Below are 25,532 nucleotides of genomic sequence, written 5' to 3' on the forward strand. Positions count from 1 at the left end.
AGACAAGCTGTCCTGTTAAACATAATGAGCAAATAATTTTATCTATTTAATTATTAGCAAGAATATTCCAAAAGTTCTAACGTCATATGTGACAGCAAAGGGGTTTTTCCATTAACCAGACATTACTTGACACAGCTATAAAAGAAACACTTTTCTCTTCTGTCTTTCTACTTTTTGCATACATTCCAGCCCCCCCAAAATCAGACACCATGAAGTGGGGAACATTCATTTCTTTTATTTTATTAGTAAGCTTTACTGAATCAAAAACCCTTCCCAGAAGATATCGGGATGTAGGTAAGAATATTTTTTGTACCTTATCTATGTAATACCCACACACAACTTGTAATCATTTGGGGATCTCAGATGGTCATGGGTCATTCTAAAACAAATGAATAACATAAAAGTTAACAGTTATAATTGATACACATGAATATTATATCACTTATGTAATGGCTCTGACTTCACAGGAATGAGATCAAAAGCATGTGGTGGAAACAATTTCTCACAATAGCTATTACATTTCAGATACAATAACTAATTACCTATTGGTCTGATGGACATGGTTTAGAAAAACACTGAATGTTCTAAGTTTCTCTGCAAGTACAATGTTTCTTTTCGAGCCAAATCATGCCATTATAACATATAATATAAAAATCATGCTTACTTTTTCAATAGTAAGGTAAACAAGATTTGGCTATAATGCTGTTTGACAGCCCTGAAAGTAAGAATCTTGGTACTATTAGAGTTTTTAAAAGTGTTTTGAAGAACTAACTGGCTGAATATTTAGGACCCAGTTCTGCCACCCCGGCTTAAGTTGATTAGTATCTTACTCTGTGAGCAGTGCAATTAATTTTAATGAGAGACGATGGCTGAATCTAGCCCTTAATATTTAAAATCTAGAAGGCATTTTTCTGGGCCACCTTTTCCAGTTTCATATGATCATGTTTGTAGCTTATTAAGGCTGTGAATATCCATATAATATATGGGACAGGAGACTATTTAATTAGAGGTGTAAATATGCAAGAAGATAAATATGCAGGGCAGGTAAATATGCAGAGCGTCATCATATTCATGTTGATTGTACTTTCATCTTGGTAGCTACTTACTTTATTGTGCTTTACATTAAGGCATTCTGTAGAGTGGGATTTCTTTGAGCATCTTAATGACTTCAGTAAGTGGAACATAACTGGCTTCGAATCTGGAGCCAACAGGGTTGTTTCCTCTGTTATCTTGGGTCCTGATCCTCTTCAAAGACTTCATTGTGACTTGGTAGCCTTTTACGCACGCCCCCTGGAACAGGTGTAAATAACTATACAGGATTCTAGACATGTAGAGGAGGGCCCTGTATTTAAAAGTGCCTAGTAGGGATCTTGGAAAATTCCTAGAAAAATGAGGCATCCTTGAGATTCCTGGTTGAAAGTGTGGTTTTCTGAAACGCTAGTGGGCAAAGATTTAGATTTTCATCACAGATATCTTTCTGGCTACCTTCTCTGAGAACCACTTCTTTCACTCCTGTGCTTCTGAAACTATCTTAAGTGTGTTCAAGCTTGGGACCATTAGGAAAGAGGAAAAAATTGCATGCAATCTTCATTCACTAAGCCCCATTTTGTTTCATTGGGGCATATTCACCCTGTGTGTACAAAGGGGAACTCCGTTAATTTCAAAGAGTTTGAGCCACACATGCAGGGCTCATTTTAGCTTAACTTTAACTACATAATCCTTAGTTTAATTCAAACTAGCTGGTGATCGGAGACCCTTTTAAGTTTTCAGACTCTGCCTAAAGTATTAAGTATTTGGCTCATCATCACCAAATTATCAAAGCCATTAATTGTTAGTTTATTTATCCTCATCGCAGCAACTGTGCCATGTGAGGAAGTGTTGCTGTCACTGTCTCCGAGATGGGGAATAGAAGCAGACCTGCCTAAGGTCACACAGGAAATCTGTGGCAGAACAGAAATGGACTTGGAAGACCCAGAGTAACAAAGAGTAGCGCCCTAACCACTCAACCACCCTTTCTTATAGATCAAGAAAATGCTTCTTAAAATACCAATGTCCTTCATCTTTGGTAAATCAAAGGCCAAATTATCTTCTTTTTCAGACGAAGAACACAGCCTGAGCCATTGTTTTTCTGTGCTACAGGAGGAGAATTTTAAAGGCGTGTAAGTGTGATTGATAAAAATCCAGCTGATGGTGTGCTGCCAGCCATCCTTACAGTGTATTGTTAGCTGATTCAGAAACGGGAGAGTACTCGTGAACCAGATAGTGAACAATACAATTTTAAAAAACGGGCGGAATCAAAGTTGATCTTCAAAGCAACCAAACAAATCAGGTGAACATCAGATAAAGTGAGACGAGTTAGGGAACTTGGACTTTGCTCCCATGTGTGAGGGAACGGGGCAGTAAGAGCCAGCCATGACAGCTCCATGGCGACTACTCAGACCGACCTTGCTTGCGAATATGCAGGTGTCAATGGCCACTGTGCACCTGCTAATCCTCAGCTAGCCCCTGCAGGAAGGGAGTGGGGTAGGCAGAAGCAGAGAAGAGGCAGAACCTCCCCCCAGACGAAGGGCTGGCATGCATCAGTGCTGCTCTGTGCAGATGTGAGTGGGGCCCAGCACAGTGGTCCATGCACCACTAAGGGTTGGTGGCCCCACTCCCTCCACCCTTCGCCCTGCCCCTTCTGGGTGCAGAGCCAGGCCCCTCTCCCACTTTGCCCTGGAGCCCACAGTGGCTGTCAGCCCACTGCCATGGAGGAAAGAGGAGCATGGGAGAAATAATGACTCAGAGGGCTGGTGGTGAATTATCAAGTCTGCTGGGGCTGCTCCTAGGATGGTAAAGCTCACACACCACCCTTGGCTCAGAGATGAGCCTAACAGCATTGGCTAGTCCTAAGTATTAGCCACTCATTGTTCCCACCAGTTCATCAATTCACCTCCAAGAGATACTTCCCATTGCAACGATCAAAGGAAGCAGAGTTCTAAAAGAAAAGCATATGTCTGGCTAACAGGAAACGTGGCAGCTAGAGACAAACCAAGAGCAAAACAACAACAGGGAAGTTAGATGTTGTTAAATTAACTAAGAGTAAGGAGTTGGTAAGGCACATTAAATTGTTCCCAAAGATGGCTGGGACATCCATGCCAAATGTGCAGAATCCTGCCAGCATTGCTTCCCTGCCCTGATTGCAGTCCGCTGACTCTTCCCACCGGATATGATTGCAAAAAGGCTGAAAAAAATGTCCAGTTGAAAGCCACTGTCTGTAGTACAGACTTCTGCTGTCTACACAGCCCAGGGACAGGGGAATACCGAGTTCGGTTTTCAACAAGTTTTTGTTTCTTCCCAGCAGTGTAGATCTCATTTACAGTTATCGATTCCTTATGAAGCTTACGTGACACTTTAAAGAAAACACAGTTCTTCCCAAACTCTTTGCTTGGGAAGCCTGAAGAACAGTAAGACATTTCCACCATCTTGGTATTTCTCACTCCGTATAACTTAAGGGTGTTTTTCACAATAGCAGGGTCCATGTTTGAGAGTACATCAGCAGTTACCAGAGTTAAATAGGGTTAGGTACTTAATGATGATAGTTCTTACTAACAGAATTAAATGGACAAATCTGGAGTCAAGCAAACAGACCCATGCCTCTAGGATATATTGGCAGAGAGATTAGGATTTTTTGCCTTGCTTGGGAACAAATATAGATCATTGGTAAGACTGCTGCCGGGGAGAGGTGGTTCTCACATTATCAGTTTTCTGTTACTGCAGGAGACTTGGTGGAATTTGGTTGCCTCCTAACCTTTCTATTTATATTCTTGTATCACAGAGTTATCATTTCAAAGGGGGAGGACAGACAAAAAGTAGGAGGAGGTGGGGGTAATACAACAGCCTAATGATCAGAGGGAGAAATACTAAAAAGGACATACAACGAATGAGAACTAGAGGATGATTTGCCATAGTAATGGAAGCAGAGGGGAAATGGAAATCTCTATTGTGATGCATTTGCTCTTTCTTGGCTACACAAATGCCAAGTCATTTAAACTGCCTTAGCAGTTCAGCATTGCCCCTAAAAAGTAAATTTTCCAAAAGCTTTTTAGCAAGTGTCCAAAGACTACTATTTCCTACTTAATATTTCCTGCGTCTGCCATTCTCCTGTGAGTCTGAGATGGATTCTCATCATACTTTATTCCCACATAAAGGAAAACCCATGACTATAAGTCTGACTTCACATTGACTTTACCCTGGTTTAAGAACAATTGTCCTTAGATCTATCGTTCAGGTTCTATGTTAGACCTGTCTTCCAGCCATGCCAGCTTAACCACCTCCTGACCTAGTAGGAAGTTTGAACTCTGGATCATACTTAGCAGTCAGTGCTCCCTGTAAGCAAAGCCCTGCAAGGGATACAAAATTTATATTCACCTCTTTTGCAATAAATAGCCACAGATATCCTTGTCCATATCTGAAGATACAGATCTTGGTGGATATAAAGCAGCTATCTGTGGATTTATTGTGTGCATCTGCAATCAGCTCAGGAAAGATTTGACTGGTGCCCAGATGATTAGCAGAACACTCAGAGCTGCCATCAGCTGACAGCATATGTTTCCACTGGTGGTACACATCTGCATGTGCCTTGGTGCACTTAACAAAATTTATTCTGCACATGGATGGAAAAAAATCGGGGGGACATTGCTTGGGACTCACACATCTTGAAGAAATCCATTTTGTTTGTTGGCAGCTAGCTATGTATGTAACAGTATTACCTTGTTGCAGTTCTATGGTCATGTTCTCTCAGCTGGTGCAGACAAGCACTTATGAAGAAGCAAAGAAACTGGTCAAAGATGTCACAGACCTTGCAAAAAAATGTGTCACCGATAAGGAAGACCCTGAGTGTCACAAAACACTGGTAAGCAAAGCTAGGATTTGTGACCAAGATGATGTGATTGTATCACGACAGTACCTCAACATAGATTTTTCAGACAGCAATTAATAACATTATTGGCAAAAATGAGACTGCAGCTGATGAAGTGGGTCTCTGTGCACGAAAGCTTATGCTCCATTATATCTGTTAGTCTATAAGGTGCCCGAGGACTTCTCGTTTTTGCAGACACAGACTAACATGGCTCCCCCATCTGCTACTTAACATTATTGGAAGATACGTAATTTTAAAAAAATAATTGAATGTAACTTTCCAATGTATTTAAAACTTATTTTCTATGACAATTTTTATTTATCTTTTCTTTTGTCCCACAGGCCCCCTGCCGTATCCTCATTGAACAATTCACTGCCCCCCGCCCCCACCCCCCGCCCGCCAGGGGTCTGTAGAGCCCAGGTGGGAAACACTACAACAGGGCAACCAGCTGTTCTGGTCTGAGTAAAGATTTGAATATTATCTGAACCTCAGTGGGAATCACGAGATAAGTGGTGGGAAACCTGCACCCCAGGGGCTGCATGTGGCCCCCGGGGCTCCACCTGTGGCCTGCAGACCCCTGGCCTTCCCCCTTCTCCCTCATGCCTCTTACTCATGGGGGCACGGGAGCCTCACGCTTCCTTGCCCCTCCCAGCACGTTAAGAAGGTGCAAAGTCCCTGCTCCTTCCCCTCCCGCCCAGAGCAGGAACAGCTGCCAACAGCTGATTCACAGTGTTCCAGCTCTGGGGGTGGGGGGCGTGGGAACAGAGTGCGAATTTCAAAAGTGCTGGGAAGGAAGGGGAGGAACAGGTAACTGTGGGGCTCCAGTATCCTGCTGCACATGGAGGCAGAGGGGGGGAGGCCACAGGTGGAACCCCAGTGGGCCAAGGGCTGCTGCGACCCAGTGCAGTGAAGCAGGACCGGTCCTGTGGCCCACTCACCATTCATGGTGGCCCATCCCTGTGCTAGGTGTTCATCATGTTTGAAAGTCATCCCCATTGTTCGGCTGCACAAACGTGGAGTTAGGAGCCTAAAGCGCAGTGCCGATTTCGATAAATCTTCCTACTAGTTTAAGGCCCAATCCAATTCCCGCTGCAGTGGAAGTAGGAAGGAATAAAGAGAGGAAAAATACCAAATGTTTATGTGAGCCAGGGCTCTGCTAATAGTTCTTTCAATAAGATGACCAGTGTAACTGCAGACAAACAGAAATGTTTCTTCTTTCCCCAGACTGCCATTTTCCTGGATGAAGTCTGCCACGAGCAAGGCTTTTCTGAGAAATACGGCTTGGCTGACTGTTGTGCTAAAGTTGACCCTGAAAGAAATGAATGTTTTCTTGCCCACCAAAATCACACACGAGGATTCATTCCTCCTGTAGTAAAACCAGAACCTGAAGTTGCATGCAGAGAGTACCATGATAATCGACAAGCACTTCTGGGCTTGTAAGTAAAACTCATTGTACGATAGAATGGAAGGAGTTACATGCAGTGGTTCTCAGTTCTGTGAACTTACTGCTAGGCTCCTCTTTGTGAGCGGGCATGTGAAACCTACTCTCTCCTCCATGGGGCCACCTGCTGACAGTCGTTCCAGCACTGCAGGGATTTCTCTGCCAGGTTCTTGGCCCTCAGACTGAGTCACCGTCTTGCCCCACCTTTCTGGAGTCACATTTGTTGAAACTAGAAGTCCCAGACACATTGTAACAGAAAGAAAATCGTTCTGCCTGTTTGGGGCTAGTTCTCAGCATATCTAAGGCTTAGCCTGTGGCCCATTACTGGGCTCCATACACCTAGTGCTTGTAGTCCCCTTTCCCTGGGGCCAGTAGGGGAACCTAAGTCCATCATCTACTTGGGGTTTTGTCCAGGGACCCTTTACTGAGCAGCTAGTCTGCAGCTTCACTGGGTCTCTTCTACCCACTCTTTCCAATTCCCCATATGTCTCTTCCCTGCTTAGGCAGGGTCTTCCACTGCCACCCCATCTCATGTGCTTTCCTCACACTCTCCCTATTTGGATCGCCCTAGCAGTTTCCTTTGTACCCAGGAGTCCAGCACTTTCAGCCAACAACTAGCAACTCATCCTCTCTCTTATTACCTGAAAGGCCTTTTTATCCTCTAGCTACCCAGAATGGGGTCTTCGGATGCCCTTTGCCCCAGGAGGGCCAGTATGCCCCTGAGCAAACACCAAGTACTATGACCTGCTGACTGGAGTCTTCTTTTGCGGCATTGGGTCCTGCAAGGTGCCAACAGCACTGGGTTGAGCAAGCAATGATTTTGGGCTTAACTTTGAGCACACATGAAGTTCCCTTCAAGTCACAGGTGCTTAGAGTTAAGCATGTGCTTAAATGTGTGGCTGGATGTGGCCTAGAGCACTCAGCGTCTTGCAGAATTGAATCCTTAAATTCCAGTAAAATCTCAGCACCCTACAGAATTCCTTTGTGTTAAATCACATTGGATTATCCCCTTCCCTGTTATAATGGCCCATGAGGGTGGCTGTTAGAACAAGCTGCTAGACACTTCACAGCCCCTTTGGATTCCACCCTGGAGAGTTGGTGCTCAAACTTAATCCAAGGTGCCTTTCCATTTTAGATACATCTACGAACTTTCCAGGAGGCACCCTGCCCTTCATTCCCCCACAATTCTTCTTGCTGCTAATCACTATGAAGTGATGATGAAAGCCTGCTGTGAAGCTGAAGACAAGGCTGCATGCTTCAAAGAAAAGGTATTCCATTTTAATATGGACAGGTGCTTCACAATTTGATTCGTAGTACCTGTAGCCAGGGAGGCCAACAGACTGGCCAGGCTCTCGAGCAAAGTGTGGAGGCCTTGGTTCTGTGCTCCTGGAAGAGGCGGGGCTTTGAGCGGAAGGGGTGGAGCTGATGGCAGCCCACCCTCAGCACTATGTCCCCATCCCTGGCAACCCTCAGAGCTGTCTGGAGTGTGCCACATGGTACACTGGTGGTACTTCAAAGGGCCCAGATTCTGGCAGCCACCACAGTAGCAGCAAACCTCACACCCTTTTGAATTGCTGGCCCCTGGGGTAGTTACCCCTTTAGTTCATCCCATCGACGTGACTGTTGTCGCTGGGGAAAGTCTTAAAGCTAATCTGGAGTTCAGCTTTTTCTATTTTAGTCACTTAAATCTTTATTTAGGCCCTGCTTCCAGAAAGCACCTCCACTCAGGTCAGACATAAGTACCTAAGTGCTTTCCTGAATGGGGACCTTTGACTTGAGAGAAATCGTCTGAAAGGGAGCACCAAAAATACACCTATATTTGTTAAGAGAGAGCACCATTGGGATTGGAGACTGTGATTTTCATAGCAGTGTATGGGATGTAGGCATGTAACTTTCCCCTAACATTCCTGGGGTGCCTGAATCTTAGTCGCCTGGAGAGCTTTGAAAACTCTCAGTCAAAATTCGATTCTATTCTATCTGATCCAGCTCTTTGTTTCTGCCTGTTGATGTAGTACTGATGAAGCCCTTCTCACTAGTGAACTGCAAGTGTATGTAACTCTTTTTATCAGACAGATATTACTGCAATCAGTCTGTGCATTTGACTGGTCTGAGGCCTGTTATGGCAAGGTGCTGAGAGCCACTGTCTTCCACTGATAGCTCTGGCAGCAGTATACTGACACTGAGTACGTTAAGAGGCTCTCAGCACAGTGTGAAATGAAGCCCTTGAAAAGGAGGGTTATGTACTGTAGACCATCCGAGCAGACTAGCCATAACTGCACAGTTTAAAAACAGAGTAGCATTAAATAAGACTTTCTCATGGTCAGGACTTCACAAAACTAGACAAGGGGCTGATGATCCAGCCACATGAATGAAAAACTGTGACCCTGCACCTTCCTTTTGCTTTGTTGGACACTTTATACAGGTTGCACCTCTCTAGTGCAGAACTCTCTTGTCCAGCAACATCCATAATCCAGCATGATTGCAGTTAGTCAGATGACCACATTGTGGGTGTGGCCAAGTTTCCCACAGTCCCATAAAGTTTGTTTATAGCCAGCAGTCCTGGCTCTCAGTTTTCTGTGTTGTTACTTAGCTGTAATTTACCCCTAAATGTCTTCTAAGAGCCCGGTAAACAGTGGAAAGTGTTGGTGATGCTGCCAGAGACAATATTGATCTTCTGGGATTTGGAAAATGTTCTTGTTTGGCAGCAGTCAGGCATTGAGGGTGCTGGACTGGAGAGGTTCAACCTGTAGCTAAGCAGGAAAAAAAACCACATGTATGTTTCTGTTAAAATTCTTTTGCTGATTCTGCTTTTTCTAGTCATTTGATCAGGCCTTTTTTTGTTAATGGTTGACCTCAACTTTTTAACAGGCAACAGCTGTGATGAAGGAAGTGAAAGAAAATGGCTTGGTTGAGGCAAACACATGTGAGGTTTTGAAGAAGTTTGGAGAAAGAGCTTTGAAGGCTATGTAAGTCGGTAGCTTGTTTATTTAATGTGCATTTTGGTTACTCTGCACCCACTAATTTTTCTCTGTGGGTACACTGGCCCCAAGGCACCCAGAGTCTCAGCACCTATGCCCCAAGTAGTAGCTTTGTTTTGGCAACCACTGTCAACCAACAAACCCCTTTTAAGGTCCCTCCACTACTCTGAGTCCTAATGCAGGAGCTCTACAAATAGCATCCATGTGCTGCTTCCTGTAATAATTGCTGATATTCCCTGGACCACTTCTCACATAATCTCTTCATCTTCACCCTTACCTCAGGGCTGAAGTTCTCACAGAACACCATCCTCCAAACTCACCTCTGACGTCTCTCTTGAGCTCTGGCATTTCTCACTCTGCTGGTTCACACAATGTTTGTATTTATTCTTTCTAGGAAGCTTGCTGATATCAGCCAAAAATTTCCTAAGGCTGATTTTGCCACAATTGAAAAACTTGTACATGGTGCTGTTCACTACTTCAAAGAGTGTTGTCATGGTAACCAGCTGGATTGTCTTCATGAGACGGTAAAAGAATAACTTATTTTTACCACTTCTATGTCAAAAAAGCAGATTTTCTTCCTTCTGGCTTTGAGTCTTTTTGCTTATCTTTTGTACATCTGGTAATTGTTCTCCAAATTATGATTGTAAAGCCTGTGAACAAAAGAGAAGAAGATGAGAATTTTTTCATCCTGCTAAATTATCCAATGTGACTGTCTGCAGTGAAATAGGCAGAAAGCTTAAGGCACAAGGATGAATATAAACCTGAGGCACTGGACTGGAATTCAATAAAATTAGGTTCTTTAGTGCTGCCAGAGACTATGCGTGTAATCTAGGGTAAATTACTTATTTCTCTTTGCCCACCTCTTCAGAGGCAGTTAGGTGTGTATATCCCACGGGAGTTAGGCACCTAAGTACTTTCGAGGCACCTTCTGCTTGAATGGTGCAGTTCTTTCTGCCACTCTGTCAGTCTTGCCTATTTAGATTGCAAAAACTTCAAGTCTGAGACTGCCTCATACTTTGAGTATGCACAGTGCTTAGTACAATGGGAGGCAGTGTTTCCTAATGGATACAGCATGGCCTAACACTAAGGTTCAAGTCCCATTACTGCTGCTGGCTCACTTGCTGCCCTTGAACAATTCACTTCATCTCTTTGTGTTTCAGTTTCCCCACCTATAAAATGAGAATAATTATACTGACCATTTTAAAACCAATCTCCCACGTAAAAAAACAAAAAGCAAACAAACAAAAAAAGAGCCTTTGTGATGTACAGATAAAAGTCACTGTAATTACTAGTAAGTGGATGTTAATAGGTCTCTTTATCTCAGGTAGGCTCTACTGTATTAAAATTTTTCATTGAGTGGATGGGGGCGGTTCTCAATGCAAAACAATGAGAAAAAAAAACAGACGTAAGTCCTAATTTTGTTTGTTTATTTGTACAGGTGGCATTGTCAAAGTATGTCTGTTCCCATCAAGATGCCATATCAAGTAAACTCAAAGACTGCTGTGAAAAGCCACTGCTGGAAAAAACCCCATGCATAGCGCATTTGGAAAATGACGACAAACCCGCAGATTTGTCTCCCACTGTCAGAGAGTTCATAGAAGATAAAGACGTGTGTGAGCGCTTTGCTAAGGAGAAAGATGCCTTCCTGGCCAGGTAGTGCAAATCCCAATCTGCTCTGCCTTTTCTCTGTCATTTAAACACAGCAGGCCTGGGCTGTAATTTAGAAGCCAGGGATTTGCTTGCAAAACATAGACTTGTGAGTTAAGCCAGTATGTGGAGAAGTGGTCAGTTGCAGAGGCCCAAGTCTTGACCCATTGTCTAGTTTAGGCATTGAGTAGGATTACTGCAAGCAAACAAAAACAAACAACAAAAAAAAATAAACCAAAACAACCCCAGCATGTCTAATTTTCAGTGAGGTTTGCTTTCATTTGTGTTTGCCTTATATTTGTCATAGGTTTTTATAAGCCTTTTATGTGACCAAAACAACGAAAGAGCTGCTCTTCTTACAGTAAGATAATTCCATCATCCAGTAACTGAACTATATGACTTTGGGCTCTGTAGATGGCTTAATGGAATACTTAAAAACCCGTGAAAACATCAGCACAAATATAAACAACTATTTGGTTTTACTGAAGTTTCTCTGACTACTGCTTGTGTTTTGTTTTGTTTTGCTTTTTTTTAAGAGAAGGTTGGCAGGGAGTGGAAACAGATCATTCATGGCTGATGAATGTGAGAATGGGTGGGATGGAAGTAACTGAGGAGCATGTGATTTCATGAATTTTTTGTTCTTTGGGATGATAGTTCATGACCAAGATCAGGGTGAACATCTCAAGTTTCCAGTGCTGCCCATTCCAGTCCTGATTCAGCCATAAACCTGAATGTGCCTAAACTAACCCAAATCTTAATCTTAACATGTCTGCTTCAGTCAGATTCTGCAACGAGGTGTCCTCCCATTGTAATCACTTGCAAAGTTTTCAGTGGCTTTACTGGAAGTACAATCACATCCCAAATTAAACCCAGAAGCTGTTTAGGTCAAAGTAAATACAATGATTTACTTTAGAAAAGTGATAGCCAACATATATTCTGGGCCAGATACTTGGTTAGTGTGAGTGGATTACGTCTCTTTAAGTACACCATTTGTAGCATGTGAGGACTTGGCTCCTTGCTGGAAAGGATTTCACTAGCATTTAAATGTGATAGAAATGGATAAGCTATGAACTTTTCAAATGTCTTAGAGAGGGCAGAAATTTTTTGATAAGATTTTTTGATGAAAATACCATATTGCACTTTCCTCCACTTTGGAAACCTCTCCTCAAAAAACAAAAACAAAAACAAAAAACTGAAAAGCCATTTTGACGTTTTCAAACTCTGCAACCTTTGTTATTTCTCTTTGATGAAAATTTGACAAATTCATTAAAAATTAGGCAAAAAATCTTCCTTTTCTGAATTTTTCATTGCCTATGCATTTCCCAACCAGTTGTAGAACAGGCAGATTAATTTAGTGGAACAGGAGAGTCTCAGCACGTATCTGGCGCAGAGCTAATAACGCTGCACACCAAAATGAATAAACAGTTCCTCTTTTCCATGAACACTGCAAATGAGTAAATTAATAATAAAAGTAGCATTTTTGGTCAGTGGTCATGTACAAGTTGTACATTAATCCTCTGCTAAAATAGAGCCGAATTTTTCATTAATGGCCTTTCACTTGACCTACTAACGTCAAATGAATTAAGGAAATATATCTTCACCCATATTGCCTAATTGGTTTCTGAGAAGAAAACCTTCTTATCAACTTTCATTGTCTTTATGCTTTAAGTGATCCCAGCTGACAACAATAAGTGTGTTGGATGGGCCACAAGCCAGGAGTTGGTTACAGAAATGTGAACCAGTTCAGCTACAAGAAGTTGGGCTAGAAGCATCAGGAGGAAGGCGATGGGCTGCCTTCTGCAAGGGGTCAGATTAGAATACAGAAATAGGGGGGCCATTAAGCTTTTGCAAGGCCCTAACTGCTGCTAAACCTGCTTCTTTCATGTGTTGCAGCTTCCTCTACCAATATTCAAGACGACACTCTGAGCTCTCTGGTCAGATGCTTTTAGGAGCTGCTAAAGGCTACGAGGAATTGCTGGAAAACTGCTGCAAAACGAGTAACCCGCCCGAATGCTACGGCAAAGGGGTGGGTGCCACTGCACTTCAACAGGAGGCTTGAGCAAAATTCATAAGCCGTCAGTGTCTGACGCTGACTGAGGCATGAGATGGAAGCATTTCCATACTCCTGGATAGGCGAGAAGGGCGGTAATAAGGGTTTATGGGTATTTGAGATGGCCGCCATTATCGCACCCTTCCGTTACTTGAATCACGTGTGGTTTTCTGGGGGTGAACCGGGAGGGGATGGAGGGAGGTGGGATGAGAAACTAGCAGTCCTCCTCTGATCGTCCAGGGCACAGAGCCTAGAGTTAGCGGTTCAAACAGGAGCTGATAGTCAGTGGGGACTCCTGCCCATTTGACACAAGTAAACCCCCTCTGTTGTAAGTCCGATGAACCCAGGTTGTTGGCAGGAGGGAATGAACCTGCGACCTTTGAGACTAAAGCCCTGCATTCTACCACATGAGCTAAAAGGCAGGTGGCCCTCAGCCAAAGATGTAGAGCAGAGACTTCACCGTCCCTCGTCCGTGGTCCCAGTGCCTTTGAGGTTACACTTGGAAAAGAGGAAACGGGGGGACAACTGCAGCGCCCTCTCCACACACAAACACTTGTGTTCAGAGGGTGTCTCTGATCCCTCTGCCCCTTCCGTGCACCTCCATGCAGATGGCTGCTTCACATGGGCAGTACGTGTGAGGTGCCAAGGAAGGGAGATCTCAGTTCTGTGAAATCCCTGAGTCCTTTCAGGCCTTTGTGGATTCCAACCAACAAGCCTCTCAGCCTCCATAATACATCTGCTTGATTGTCCCCAACATGTGTCAGCCCAGCCGGGAGCTCCTTTGGGGCATTTTGAGTCCCCAAGGCCCATAGGATCATGGCCCAGTATAAAGTCAGTTATTTCAGGGATCTAGAGGGTTATGTGCTATGTACTCACTGTGTCGAGATTTCAGAGAGTGAAGGGAAATGTGAATGCTATCATCAGAGATATGAGTGGATAAGAGGTAAGAGGAAGCTGTGGCTAATGAGAGCTGCTTTGTGATACAATAGTATTCTGCATTGTATATGGATCCCTTTAATAATATAGTTACACTGTTTTTCAGGAAGAAATTCTAAAAAAAAAACTCCAGGAAAGCCTTGATCTGCTACAGACAAACTGTAAACTTTACCATGATCTGGGAAAGTACCACTTCCAAAACGCGTAGGTTTTTTTGTTCATTCATTCGTTTGTTCCCTAACGAACATCCAACCTGAATTTACCATTTTAAGTAATGGAGGTCCATACCCTCAGCTGGTTCAAATCAGTGTCAATCCATTGACTTCAACAGAGGTATGGTGATTTTCTTTGGCTGAAAGTCTGGTGTAAACAACTTGAGGTTTTGTCAAGATAATGTCCTATCTCGTGAAACATGTCTATATTTCAACTCATGATGTGTGAGAGATCATAAATATATTTGTTAAACCACTTGGTCTCCTGTGTGTAATACTGGCCATGTTTTCTAACTGCTATCACATGCAGCACTCTGGCTAAATTCTGAACCTTGGCCTCTGACTTAAAAGCCACAGTCTGGCTCAAAAGGAGTTCCTTGCCCTGTCTCATAGGCTGTGTCTACACTTGCATTCCTCTTTCGAAAGAGATATGCAAATGAGGCAAGTTGAAAATACAAATGAGATACAAATTTGTATATCAGGCCCTTCATTTGCATATTCTTATTTCAAAATAGCTTCTTTCGAAATAAGAAAACCAGTGTAGACACTGCTCTTTCAAAAGTAAACCCCATTTTCGAAAGAATCCTTCTTCCCTTTTTTATAGGAAGAAGGATTTTTTCGAAGATGGGGTTTACTTTCAAAGGAGCAGTGTCTACACTGGTTTTCTTATTTCGAAATAAGAATATGCAAATGAGGGGTCTGATATGCAAATTTGTACCTCATTTACATTTTCGATTGCCTTATTTGCGTAACCTCTTTCGAAAGAGGAATGTAAGTGTAGACAAAGCCATAGTCTCTCTCTATGTGTGCTACAAATACGCCCTGCTAATCTGCTAAACTGGAGCAAAGGGACCAAAGCGTGAATAGATTGAGCAACAGCTTTATCCTACCATGGCAGCTTGCTGAACATTAGGATGTGGGAAGCATGGACAAGCTTACAATGCTGCTGGCCGTGGCTCAGCATGGATCTTAAGCAGAGGACTAATTTTAAGCACAAGAGTACTCCAGACAAAGTCAATCAGCTTACTCATGTGCTTAGTATCAGGCAGCTTCTTAAGTGCCTTGCTGAACTAGGCTCTTCGTCTCTGAAGACATGTGCAGGATGTGTTGCACTCTCCGTCTGGTCCCTCTCAAATCAGAAAAGGCCCTTGGAACAGGAGACATCATCCAGAAGAACAGGTTGATGGCCAAGACTGGTTATCTTTCACTCCACAGTTATTGTTTGTCTTGCCACACTTGCTAATGACCATGCTGTGTTTAAAGAAGAGTGTGTTCTTTTCCTGAACACCTTCTGCCTTACTACAGCCTTCCATGAAGTCACGCTGGGTTCAGTCTTGAATTCCCATTGAAGGCAATAGTGGAGCAGTGTTGTCAAGTTTCAGAATCCGGCCCATTATGTTGAATTTGTGTCATCAGCTTCATTTTTATTCCGATGATGGGATGTCATAGTATAAAATTGGTGGTAAGTGAGAGACTTCTCAGTCAAACACAAAGGGAACTTGATTCTTGTTGCTCATACTTATGTAAATTGAAACATCAGGCTAGGGCCTCAGCGAGCCTGAATGGTTGGAGTTCCATTAAAGTCAATCAGAGATATGCTGATTTACACTGGCTGAGGAGTTGGCTCATTACTTATTCACCTGCTGGACCACCAGTAACAGGACGATTACCGTTTTAGGCTTCTTATCCGCTACACCAAGAGGATGCCTCAGCTGTCAGCTCATGAGCTGATTGAGACCACAGGGCAACTGGCGGAGATTGGCAAGTGCTGCCAGCTCAGTGAAGACAAAAGATTCCCTTGTGCCGATGGATATGTAAGTATGTTTCTCCTTTCATCTTAGTCCCAGGTTTCCTGGGAGATGCTGCTGTTGTCTTGATATTCCCAACCTCCAGCTACGCAGAAAGCCTCCAGAGAACCCCTAGCTCAGAACCTCTGTGTGGTAGCAAAGTGAATTACTGGCACTGACTTAGCCTTGAAGTGTAGGCCTGGTGCTGTGGTGGTGTAAACAGGCATATTACCATTGAAGCCAGTTGATTTATGCTGATTCACATTAGCTGAGGATCCAGCCTGTAGTCTTGCAAACAAAAGTGTCAGAGTGCAGTTAAGTGCCCTGTGCTGAACCAGGGCATTAATTACACGTACTGAAATTCTGACCCTGCTCCCACTGTGGTAATAGCTTGGGAACAGAAGAAGGGTCTGAGCATATAGGGCATGCAGTTTTATGCGGTGTTACATCCACAGATCCCTAGTGGTGCTGTAATGGTTTGAGCAGTTGCCACCGTGGCATCTCCTGACGGTCACAGTGGGAATTAGCTCAGTCATCAGCAGGGCGCCCTCCTTCTGGCTGGTGTCTCACCCATTCTGGTTCTGGGCTGTTGTTTGGCTCTGGATCCACAACACTTCATGGACTTCAGCATCTTCTTCAGACACTGCCCTCTGGCAGTGCCCACTACTTTGGTCTCTCACCCCTTTCCGAGGGTATCAGCTGTCCTCAGTCTCACCTGCCTTTTTGGCCAACTCCAGCCCCAAAGTCTGGCCCATTGCTTCAAAGGCATGCCACAGTATGTATAGACCACTCTCCCACTGGCAAGGCGTGGTGTGAGGAGGAAAGGCAGAAGACCCAGGCCCGCCCAGCCCAGGGACTCTATGGCAGCAGCTTTGTCCTGCCCTCCTTCATTCTCCCCTTACTGCCTCCTGTTTCTTGGGCCACTTCCCCTCTCATCCTTGCACCCTCCTGGCCCTTGTATTAAGGCTTGCAGCCTATCAGGTATCAGATTGGAGCAACTCTCCTGATGGTCGGCCCCTTCCCAGTACCGCTCTCTTTAAGGTGCTTCTTCTTGGGAACCAAATCCTGCATTCTTCCTGGTCAGGACCCAGCTACCCTCTGCTCTGTTGAGCAGCCACTTATAACAGGTCTGCTCCAGCAAGCTGCCCTCTCATTGGCCCCCCTATAAGATTATTTCTGATTGGCCAGGGCTCTGCAGAGGCTCCTTCTAGACTTCTTTAACACCTTCTGGCCAGAAGTCAGATGGCTATATGCCTTGTGGCCTATGCACAGAGGCCACTGTTTGAAAATCTGGCCCCATTTTGTGTTGATGGCACTCAGATTTCAATGGGAGTGCGGGCTGATGCTTTTGTTTAAGAAATTTGCTTTAAGATTATAAAGGTTTTAATGCAGATCTTTGAAATCCAAATGAATTTACCAAGGATAGCATGTGCCCATTTCTTTTAAATGACAATGTAAAATAAACAGTTATCTTCCTCTTTCTTTACAGCTTTATCTTGTCTTTGGACAACTATGTAGAAGACACTATGACAATCCTATAAACCCTAATGTCTGTAAATGCTGTAAGAACTATGCTGTCAGAAGGCCATGCATGAGTGAATTGGGGCTTGATGAGAAGTATGTGCCCGTACCATTGACTCCTGGACTGTTCACTTTCCATGAAGACTTGTGTTCAGATCAAGAGAAGATGCTTCAGCACAAGAAGCAGGAGTAAGATATGCCCGTTAATTCTGTTTGCCTCAGCTTCTGTATCATCATCCTGCTAATCTGCACCCTCTTCTTGTCTACCCAGCTTTCTCTCTGGTGCATATGGCATTGTCTTCCTCTTTCACTTCCCTTGTCCCTCTTCCAGAAATGTTTATTTCTGTCATCCTCTCACCCATTCCCTGTATTCCCCCTCCTGCTTCCTGAAGTTTTATTCAGTTCTTGTTTGGGCTTTGTTCCCCTGTCTGCCTTCCATTGTAAGCAATTTTCAAATTTAGATGTCTATGTTGGTGTCACAAGTAACAAGCTGTCCTGCAGCACTTTAAAATCTAACACTTTTACAAGGCCATGACCGTTCATGGGTTGTGTACGCAGTCGTCTGAAGAAGTAGGTCTCACCCATGAAAGCTCATGACCTAGGCTATGTCTGGGTTGCCGAGAACTGTTGGCAAAGGATACGCAAATTGCACAATGCATTTATGTACCTTTTGCCAACAGTTCTGTTGGGAGAGGCTCTTCCAACATGTGGCTCGTCCACCCAGGGCCAAATGTTGAAAGCCCCCTCTGTCAAGACATCCCTTCTTCCTCGTGGAACAAGGTGTACAGGGATATAGACAGAATGCTTCCGAATGGCACATCTCTACTGCCAGATCTGCAGTCTGATCAGTCTGCAGGCTGGACGCACACTCTGTTTACAAAACTTCTGCAGAAGCCTTCAGTCTAGACATAGCTCCAATAAATGTGTTAGTCTTTAAGATGCTACAGGACTGCTTGTTATTTGTGAAGCTACAGACTAACACGACTCCCTCTCTGAGTTTACATTGATACCCCTCTGAGACTTCATAATCCTAAATTACATAAAGTGCAGCAAAATCTTTTATCCCTCAGGTTCAAACCTGCCCGCAATGTTATCTTTGGGTGCCCACCATGAGAGGCTGTAAAGAGGTTTGAAAATCAAGCACTTTTAAGATGTCCCACACTGCAAAAACTGAACGACCAAATATTAAGTTACTTTTGAAATTTGAGGGCTCTAAATATGCATATCTGGACACTAAATCAGCACATACATTCCTAAAATAGGCATTTATGTACCTAAATATAGACTTAGGTGACTAACATTAAGAGACTAGCAATCCTGTAAATATGGCTTTTGTGGTACTTACAGGGCTCTGTAACTGTAGTATCTTAACACCTCAAAATCTTAGAGGTCTTCAGCCCAGGACCTCTGTGAGGTGGCACAGTATTATTCCCATTGTACACAATGGGAACTGAGATACCAACAGTATGTCTACACAGGATTTTGGAGCTAGCCGCTCAGCTAGGTTTATACTGATGCTCTAAACAGAGTGGTACAGACAGTCCTTGGAAGTTGGGCCTGGGACAGGAGTCAGAGCTCTGAAGCCCACCTCCTCCTTAGTCATCAAAGTCTGAACTGCACCTTCAAGTTACTCTACCTATAGGTTTGCAGAGGCTTGCGCCCCTTCACCCTCTGGCATTGGGCCTGCACAACATTTTGGAGGTTATGTGACTTGTAAAAGGCACAGAGGAAAGCAGCAGCAGAGCAGAGCAGCTTGGCTCTCCTAGATTTGCACCTTCATCACTGGGCCATCCTCTGAGCCTCAAAAGCGTTAGAACCCAAATGTTTCACCCCTTCTTCACAGAAGCCCTGTGATGTTCTTTAGAACTAAGAATAACCTGTGTTCTTAGTGTAGTACCCAGAGGCACTGAGCCCTCATCTGGGGTGAGTGAAGTCTCTGCTCTACAGCCTCAGCTGAGGGCGAGCTGGCCTTTAGTTCATGTGGTAGAGTGCAGTGCTTTAAACTCTGTGCTTCCAGGTTCTATCCCTGGGGCTGGCAACCCAAGTCCGTTGGCATTACATTAGCATGGTATCTCATCTTTCCCAGGGAGAACAACTAAGGAACTGCATCTCTTCCTGCTGCTGAAAACAGACCCCTTGGCAACTCTCTCCCCCAGAGACCTATGTTTGAGTAGGAACAATACCAACCAAATGCACACCCTCTGGCCATATGCACCCTTTCTGATGCTTGTAGTAAGTTGGCTGGGCCTGCTGGTCTGCCCCTCTCCCCCAAGCAAGCAGAGAACTCTGATGTGCTGAGGGGGTGTAAGGGCTTCTCCTCGGAGCCATCAAAGTTGCAGGTGGCTACAAAAACATTTACACAACTGAATACGCACTCCGGGCTAATCAGCGTTCAAAGGAAAAGTTTTATATTTATACTGCGGTAGAGTTCAAAGATGTCTACTTACATGGCTAGTCCTCTGAGGGGCAGTAACCGAGCCCAGTGAGAATACACTAAAGAAAGGCAGTAATAATTTAACTCTGGATGAAGGGGCTATAGAGGTGGGGAAGCAGAAGCATTTTTGTAAGTCATGTGTTACATCTTCAGGCGAAGTGGGCATTGCTGTGGTTTGTTCTCCTTTCAGACTGATCGTCAACCTCGTCAAACATAAGCCCACCATTACAGATGAACAAGTGAAAACCATCTTTACAGCTTTTACCCACATGAGAGAAAAGTGCTGCAAAGCAGAAGACCACGAGGCATGCTTTGGAGAAGAGGTAGCTCACTTTCCCAGCCCCCATTGTATCTTTAATCAAAAAGGAAGGCAGGCCTAGGGCGTGTGACTAACTGCATATTTTAAAAATGTCAGCTAGCCAGAATGGTTCTACTTAGACCTTTAAAGAAGGTGCCAGGTAGCCTGCATCTAAATACGCAAACTGCAATAAGTCAAAGGATGTACATTTGCCTAAGCTGGCATCTAGTATTAACCTTTTGACCATATTTAGAAGTTTACATCTACCGAACGCACTCTGCATTTATAGCTTCATGCGTATGAAAGCTGTTGGATGTTTTACTGGTTTAGGCCTTAGTTCAGGTTTTCAAATCTAATCTAACAGTTTCTCCAGAGGGGCAATTTCTAATTTAATTTCTCTCCTCCAGCCCAGCTCTTGACAAGGAGTTTAAGTTAGGTGAAAAAAATGTAGGTGAAAGCAGCTCTTTCTAATGAATTTAGTGACTGAATTTCTCAAAATCTTTCAGATGGCTCCATTTCTGTGCCTTCCCCATTCTTTCCCATATTGTTTAGATTCATTTCACGTTACATCACTCAGCTTTCCCTTGTTTGACTCCTGACCTTGCTTCTGTGCATCTTTTTTCTTAGGGCTCTTCCATTTTTTGGATAGTCCTTAGTTACCAATCCCACTGAGCCAGAGTGAAATCCAACTCTTTCTCCCAAAGCTGGAGTTGCTCATTAAGCAATCTCTTTTTTATCAACAGAGAAAGAATTTTTGATTTGGAATCCACACAACATGAAGATGCATAGAGCCAGAAAGGCCTTTTTTACAGGCCCTTTCAGAGTGGAACTGCAATTTAAACACAGGTTGAACCCTTCTAATCTCGTACGCTTGGGACCTAACTGGTGCCAGACAAGAGAATTTACCAGACCATTGGAGATCAATAATGTGGAACAGCATTACCAACATTTTCACTGTTTACTGGGCTCTTAAAAGACATTTAGGGTGTGTCTACACTAGCCGGCTACTTCGAAGTAGCCGGCACAACGTGTGCTGTTTTGATGTTGAAATCGACATTAGGCGGTGAGATGTCGAAATCACTATTCCCATCTGAAGATGGGAATAGCGCCCTACTTCAACGTTCATCGTCGAAGTAGGGCATGTGTAGACAATCTGCGTCTTGCTACTTTGAAATAGCGGGGTACTCCATGGCAGCCATCAGCTGAGGGGTTGAGAGACACTCCGTCCAGCCCCTGTGGGGCACTATGGTCACCGCGTACAGCAGCCCTTAGCCCAGGGCTTCTGGCTGCTGCTGCTGCAGCTGGGGGTCCGTGATACATGCACAGGGTCTGCAACCAGTTGTCAGCTCTGTGGATCTTGTGCTGTGCAGGGCAAGTGTGTCTGGGAGGGGCCCTTTAAGGGAGTGGCTTGGGGCTTTGCTGGCCCCTTATTTGGACGGGGAGCGCTTGTGTGTGTGGACGCTCCACATTTCCTTCCGGGGCAGCTCATTTGGATGTTCTCTGTCGCTACTTTGACGTTGAACGTCGATGGCACCAGCCCTGGAGGAAGTGTAGACGATACGCGTCGAAGTAGCCTATTTCGATGTCCTAACTTCGAAATAGGCTACTTCAACATAGCGTGCTAGTGTAGTCATAGCCTTAGTGATAATTTACAATGAAATAACAGAACAGAACACTGAGAACCAGGACTGGTAGCTGGAAACAAACTTTATCAGACTATGCGAAACTTGGCCACACCCATGATAAGTGATCACTCAGCTATCTAAAATCATGCTAGATTACAGATGAGAGAGATCAAGATTAGAAGGGTTCAACCTGTATTTTTTTAACTTCAGCATCTTTCACTAAAATCTCAGTTCAAGAGTAGCAGCCTTAACTGTTAAAAAGAAAATCTCACTATTTGGCTTGGGTTCTACTGAAGTATTTCAAAGTTGATTCAAGCAACTATTGGGATTGTGTGAAATTTCTTAAAGAGATTATGTGGCATCTTTGTGTTCTGTAGACGTAAACATCTGAATACAGCCACGTACAACTGTATGTTTTTAAAGGACAGGAAATGCTCCTAAAATTAGGTGCTTATATTGTCTGCCCAAAGATACAGGCTCTTCTTGGACTCTCACCTATGATTGTTTGTGTCTGTTTCCCCTGCAGGGTCCAAAACTGATAGCAGAAAGTCAGGCTACATTGGCAGTATAAAACATCTCAGGTAATCTCGGTGGGAAACGTTCTCTGAATCACTTAAAGGAGAAATAGAATTTAATAAACTGTCTATTCCAAATTGCCTTGAATTGTGCTTTGGAACTTGTGAAATGCTGTGGTGGAAAAGAGAAAGAAATAGATTCTCTGCTGCTATGAATTGCCAGAGCTCTGTTTAAGTCAGAGGAGCGGTGACAAGCCACACCAAGAAAGGCTCAGTAATTAATTTGCTATCAAGACTCCTATGGTATACGCCTCAAAGACAGGCATAAACTCTCCATAAGGCATCTGGCCAGCTGAGGAATACTAAGGCCAGTCTGGACACAATGTTGCATCAGTTGAACTAACAGTGTGCTTTTAGAATTAGTTTAATTCAGCCGGTGCAAGAAGCCATGTGGTTTATATCAATTAAGCTCAATAATGATTAGGGACAGAGAAAATAAGCTGAAGTGAGCTACTCAGACCCAAAATGAAGTGTGTCCACACAGTGTTTTTCATCAGTTTAACTAAACTGATTAAAAATGATTAAACTGGTGCAACTTCAGTGTTTTGACAAGTCTCTTGTGTCATGGAGGTAGGACTGGTTCCAGGGTTGTTCTGTGCAACATAAGAATTAAAAATCTCTATAATTTTTAGGCAATGTAACCGTAGATTCCATTAATTCATAGGGTGTAAGTGCCAGTCCCTTTGGCCCTTTTAAATTCCCTCTGAGTCACTGCATAATAATAGACTCACTTAGCATTGCAATAGCATTTTGTCGAAAGTACAGGACTTTAACTTGCTAGTGTGTATGATACAGCAGCAGCACAAGGGAACCAATGAGGCTGCTTTAAGGCATCTGAAGATTCTCTTCTTGGGCATCCTGAACAGCGGTAGAGTCAAAGGCTGGCATCAAGGCAGAGGAAGGATATGGTGGATGCAGAGTTGGAACATGGCTGCCTGGATGCCATGAGGTGGTTGTAACTTGCAGTAGGGATGTTTTGGCACTCCTGTGTGTCCATATAAATGTGTGATGCCATCAAATACCAAAAGATAAATATCTCTACCGCCTCAGGGTTTACAAAGAGGAAAACTTAGATATTCAAATGCAATGTGGTTCATTTAAACTGATTTCTTACTGTCCTGACTAGGAAGTCACTGTCTTGTTTATCACTGTAAACACTCATTTTTTTCTCATTTTTCCTAGCTTACCGGTGGAAGAAGATGGAGATGAAATTCCTCTCTGCCCTGTTTACTGTATTTGCTTGCTTTTTACAGGTAGTCTCTATCATAGTCCTCTGATTCAAGGAAGCAAAGGCAGTTCTGCTTTCCCTTTCATCTCTCACTGCTGCCTTAAATTCAATAATGAATAAAGCTTTGAATAAACTCTTTCCTTGTCCTGATCAGTTGACTCATCGCAGTGGACAGTCTCCCTAAAACAGTTTCTCACAACATCATTGCCACATTTGCAAACACTTGGTACCATGACAAACTCATTCCTTTAACAGTTCAGGCCACAGAGACATTGCATAAAAACTACGCAGTCCCACACCAGGCAGGCATCATACTAATTTTTATAATGACCAGAAGCGTTAGATGTTCTACAAACTTGGAAAGGTCTTTGCCCTAAATTACATATAACGTACGTATACAGCATACAAACAAAGGAAAGAGGAAGGAATTCAATCAGACAACGCTACACTTAGAGGATATAATTGACTTTCAGTCTCAGCCAAGCCAGTGGGACTTATGCTTAAAATTAAGTATGTGTTTTGTTTCTTTGCTGGAACACCACCAATTTTTTCTCCCTTTTCTGGTTACTTATATTTTTCAAGTCTTTTTAAGAACACTTACCTTTTATTTGTATTTTACACATTGATAAGTTTTTGACATAGTAGAAATTGATAAGTTTTTTCAAGTCTTTTTAAGAACACTTACCTTTTATTTGTATTTCACACATTGATAAGTTTTTGACATAGTAGAAATTGATAAGTTTTGTTTCTTTGCTGGAACACCACCAATTTTTTCTCCCTTTTCTGGTTACTTATATTTTTCAAGTCTTTTTAAGAACACTTACCTTTTATTTGTATTTCACACATTGATAAGTTTTTGACATAGTAGAAATAAACACAAAAGTCACATTACCAAGCAAGACTAGCACACCAAAGTTAAGTGTGCCCCAACGTGTGACTTATTAGAGTCAGGCTGAGAGGCCGTATTTCCATTGCCTTTTTCACATATCGGCTCAGACAAAAACACGAGCATGGGCTGCAATATTGCATCTGCTTGTGATCTTACAGCACCAAATGGAAGAAAAATGAAAAATGTGAATTGGAACAATAACCACAACAGCTATGTCTATAATAGAGAGTTTTTGTCAACAAAACCCCGGTTTTGTCGTCAAAACTCCTGGAGTGTCCACATTAATAATGTGGTTTGTTGCCAGACTGTTGACAGAACTTGGCACTTTTGTTGACAGTCTTCTGCCTTTCCCTCAGGAGGCAGAATGCCTTTCTTGACAGAATCTGTCAACCAAAAAAAGCTGCATGGGTGCTCTGGATGGCCCTCTCTTGACAGCTAAGTCTTCTGGGTCACCAGGCAGCTCTGTCTGCTTTGCTTCCGGTTGGCCATTCTGTCAAGAGAGGGGTCAGTCAGTCCAGCCATTCTCTGTCAACAGAAGGGATCAACAGATTGATCCACTTTCGTGAGTGGCCACGATCTGTCAACAGAAGTTTTGGTGGAAGATATCTTCCACCAGTAACTTCTGTCAACAGGTTGCTGTAGTGTAGATGTAGCCAATGAGAGAGTGACTAAGGCCCAGGCAGATAGACTTGTTTCATGCTTAATAGAGGCATTACCTTAAGTGTAACAAGGATAACTGGAAGTGATCCTGTTTTCTTCCATAATAGTTTTTGTAAGGGCTTTTACTCTTATCATTTATTCACTGGAATGCAATTATTTTATTTGAAAAACAGATCTATTATATTTAAAATACCTGAACTCTAGCCACTTACATTCCAGTGGGACCAATTTCACAACTTTTATGGAGATGCAAAGCGCCCTTCTATGGAGGCCTGATTTGGTTAAACAAATAAAGCCAATGAATTTAAGAACTTTCTTAAAGTTAAACAAATATGAAAGTGCTTTGCTGAA

At 43.4% G+C, this 25,532-nt stretch overlaps 1 protein-coding gene across 1 annotated transcript; it reads left to right on the forward strand.

Annotated features, from left to right (window-relative positions):
• The first annotated feature begins 200 nt into the window (after positions 1-200).
• LOC142012190 (albumin-like) lies at positions 201-23,852 on the forward strand. Its single transcript, XM_074992045.1, has 15 exons — positions 201-294; positions 2,099-2,159; positions 4,762-4,894; positions 6,125-6,336; positions 7,477-7,609; positions 9,210-9,307; positions 9,714-9,843; positions 10,758-10,972; positions 12,860-12,992; positions 14,059-14,156; positions 15,843-15,978; positions 17,441-17,661; positions 20,097-20,229; positions 22,356-22,410; positions 23,587-23,852. The coding sequence occupies exons 1-14, from the start codon at positions 210-212 to the stop codon at positions 22,398-22,400; spliced, it is 1,833 nt and encodes a 610-aa protein (XP_074848146.1). The 5' UTR covers positions 201-209; the 3' UTR covers positions 22,401-22,410; positions 23,587-23,852.
• Positions 23,853-25,532: the final 1,680 nt, after the last annotated feature.

The sequence above is a fragment of the Carettochelys insculpta genome, chromosome 4, assembly GCF_033958435.1.
Source record: "Carettochelys insculpta isolate YL-2023 chromosome 4, ASM3395843v1, whole genome shotgun sequence".
NCBI classification, from domain to species: Eukaryota; Metazoa; Chordata; order Testudines; family Carettochelyidae; genus Carettochelys; species Carettochelys insculpta.

What these genes read in the sequence shown, in the direction of transcription:
- LOC142012190 (XM_074992045.1), top strand. Translation starts at nt 210, where the DNA reads ATGAAGTGGGGAACATTCATTTCTTTTATTTTATTAGTAAGCTTTACT. An exon ending in TGGATTGTCTTCATGAGACG is followed by an intron (nt 9,844 to 10,757) that starts GTAAAAGAATAA and finishes TTATTTGTACAG; the next exon opens with GTGGCATTGTCAAAGTATGT. An exon ending in CTTCAGCACAAGAAGCAGGA is followed by an intron (nt 17,662 to 20,096) that starts GTAAGATATGCC and finishes TTCTCCTTTCAG; the next exon opens with ACTGATCGTCAACCTCGTCA.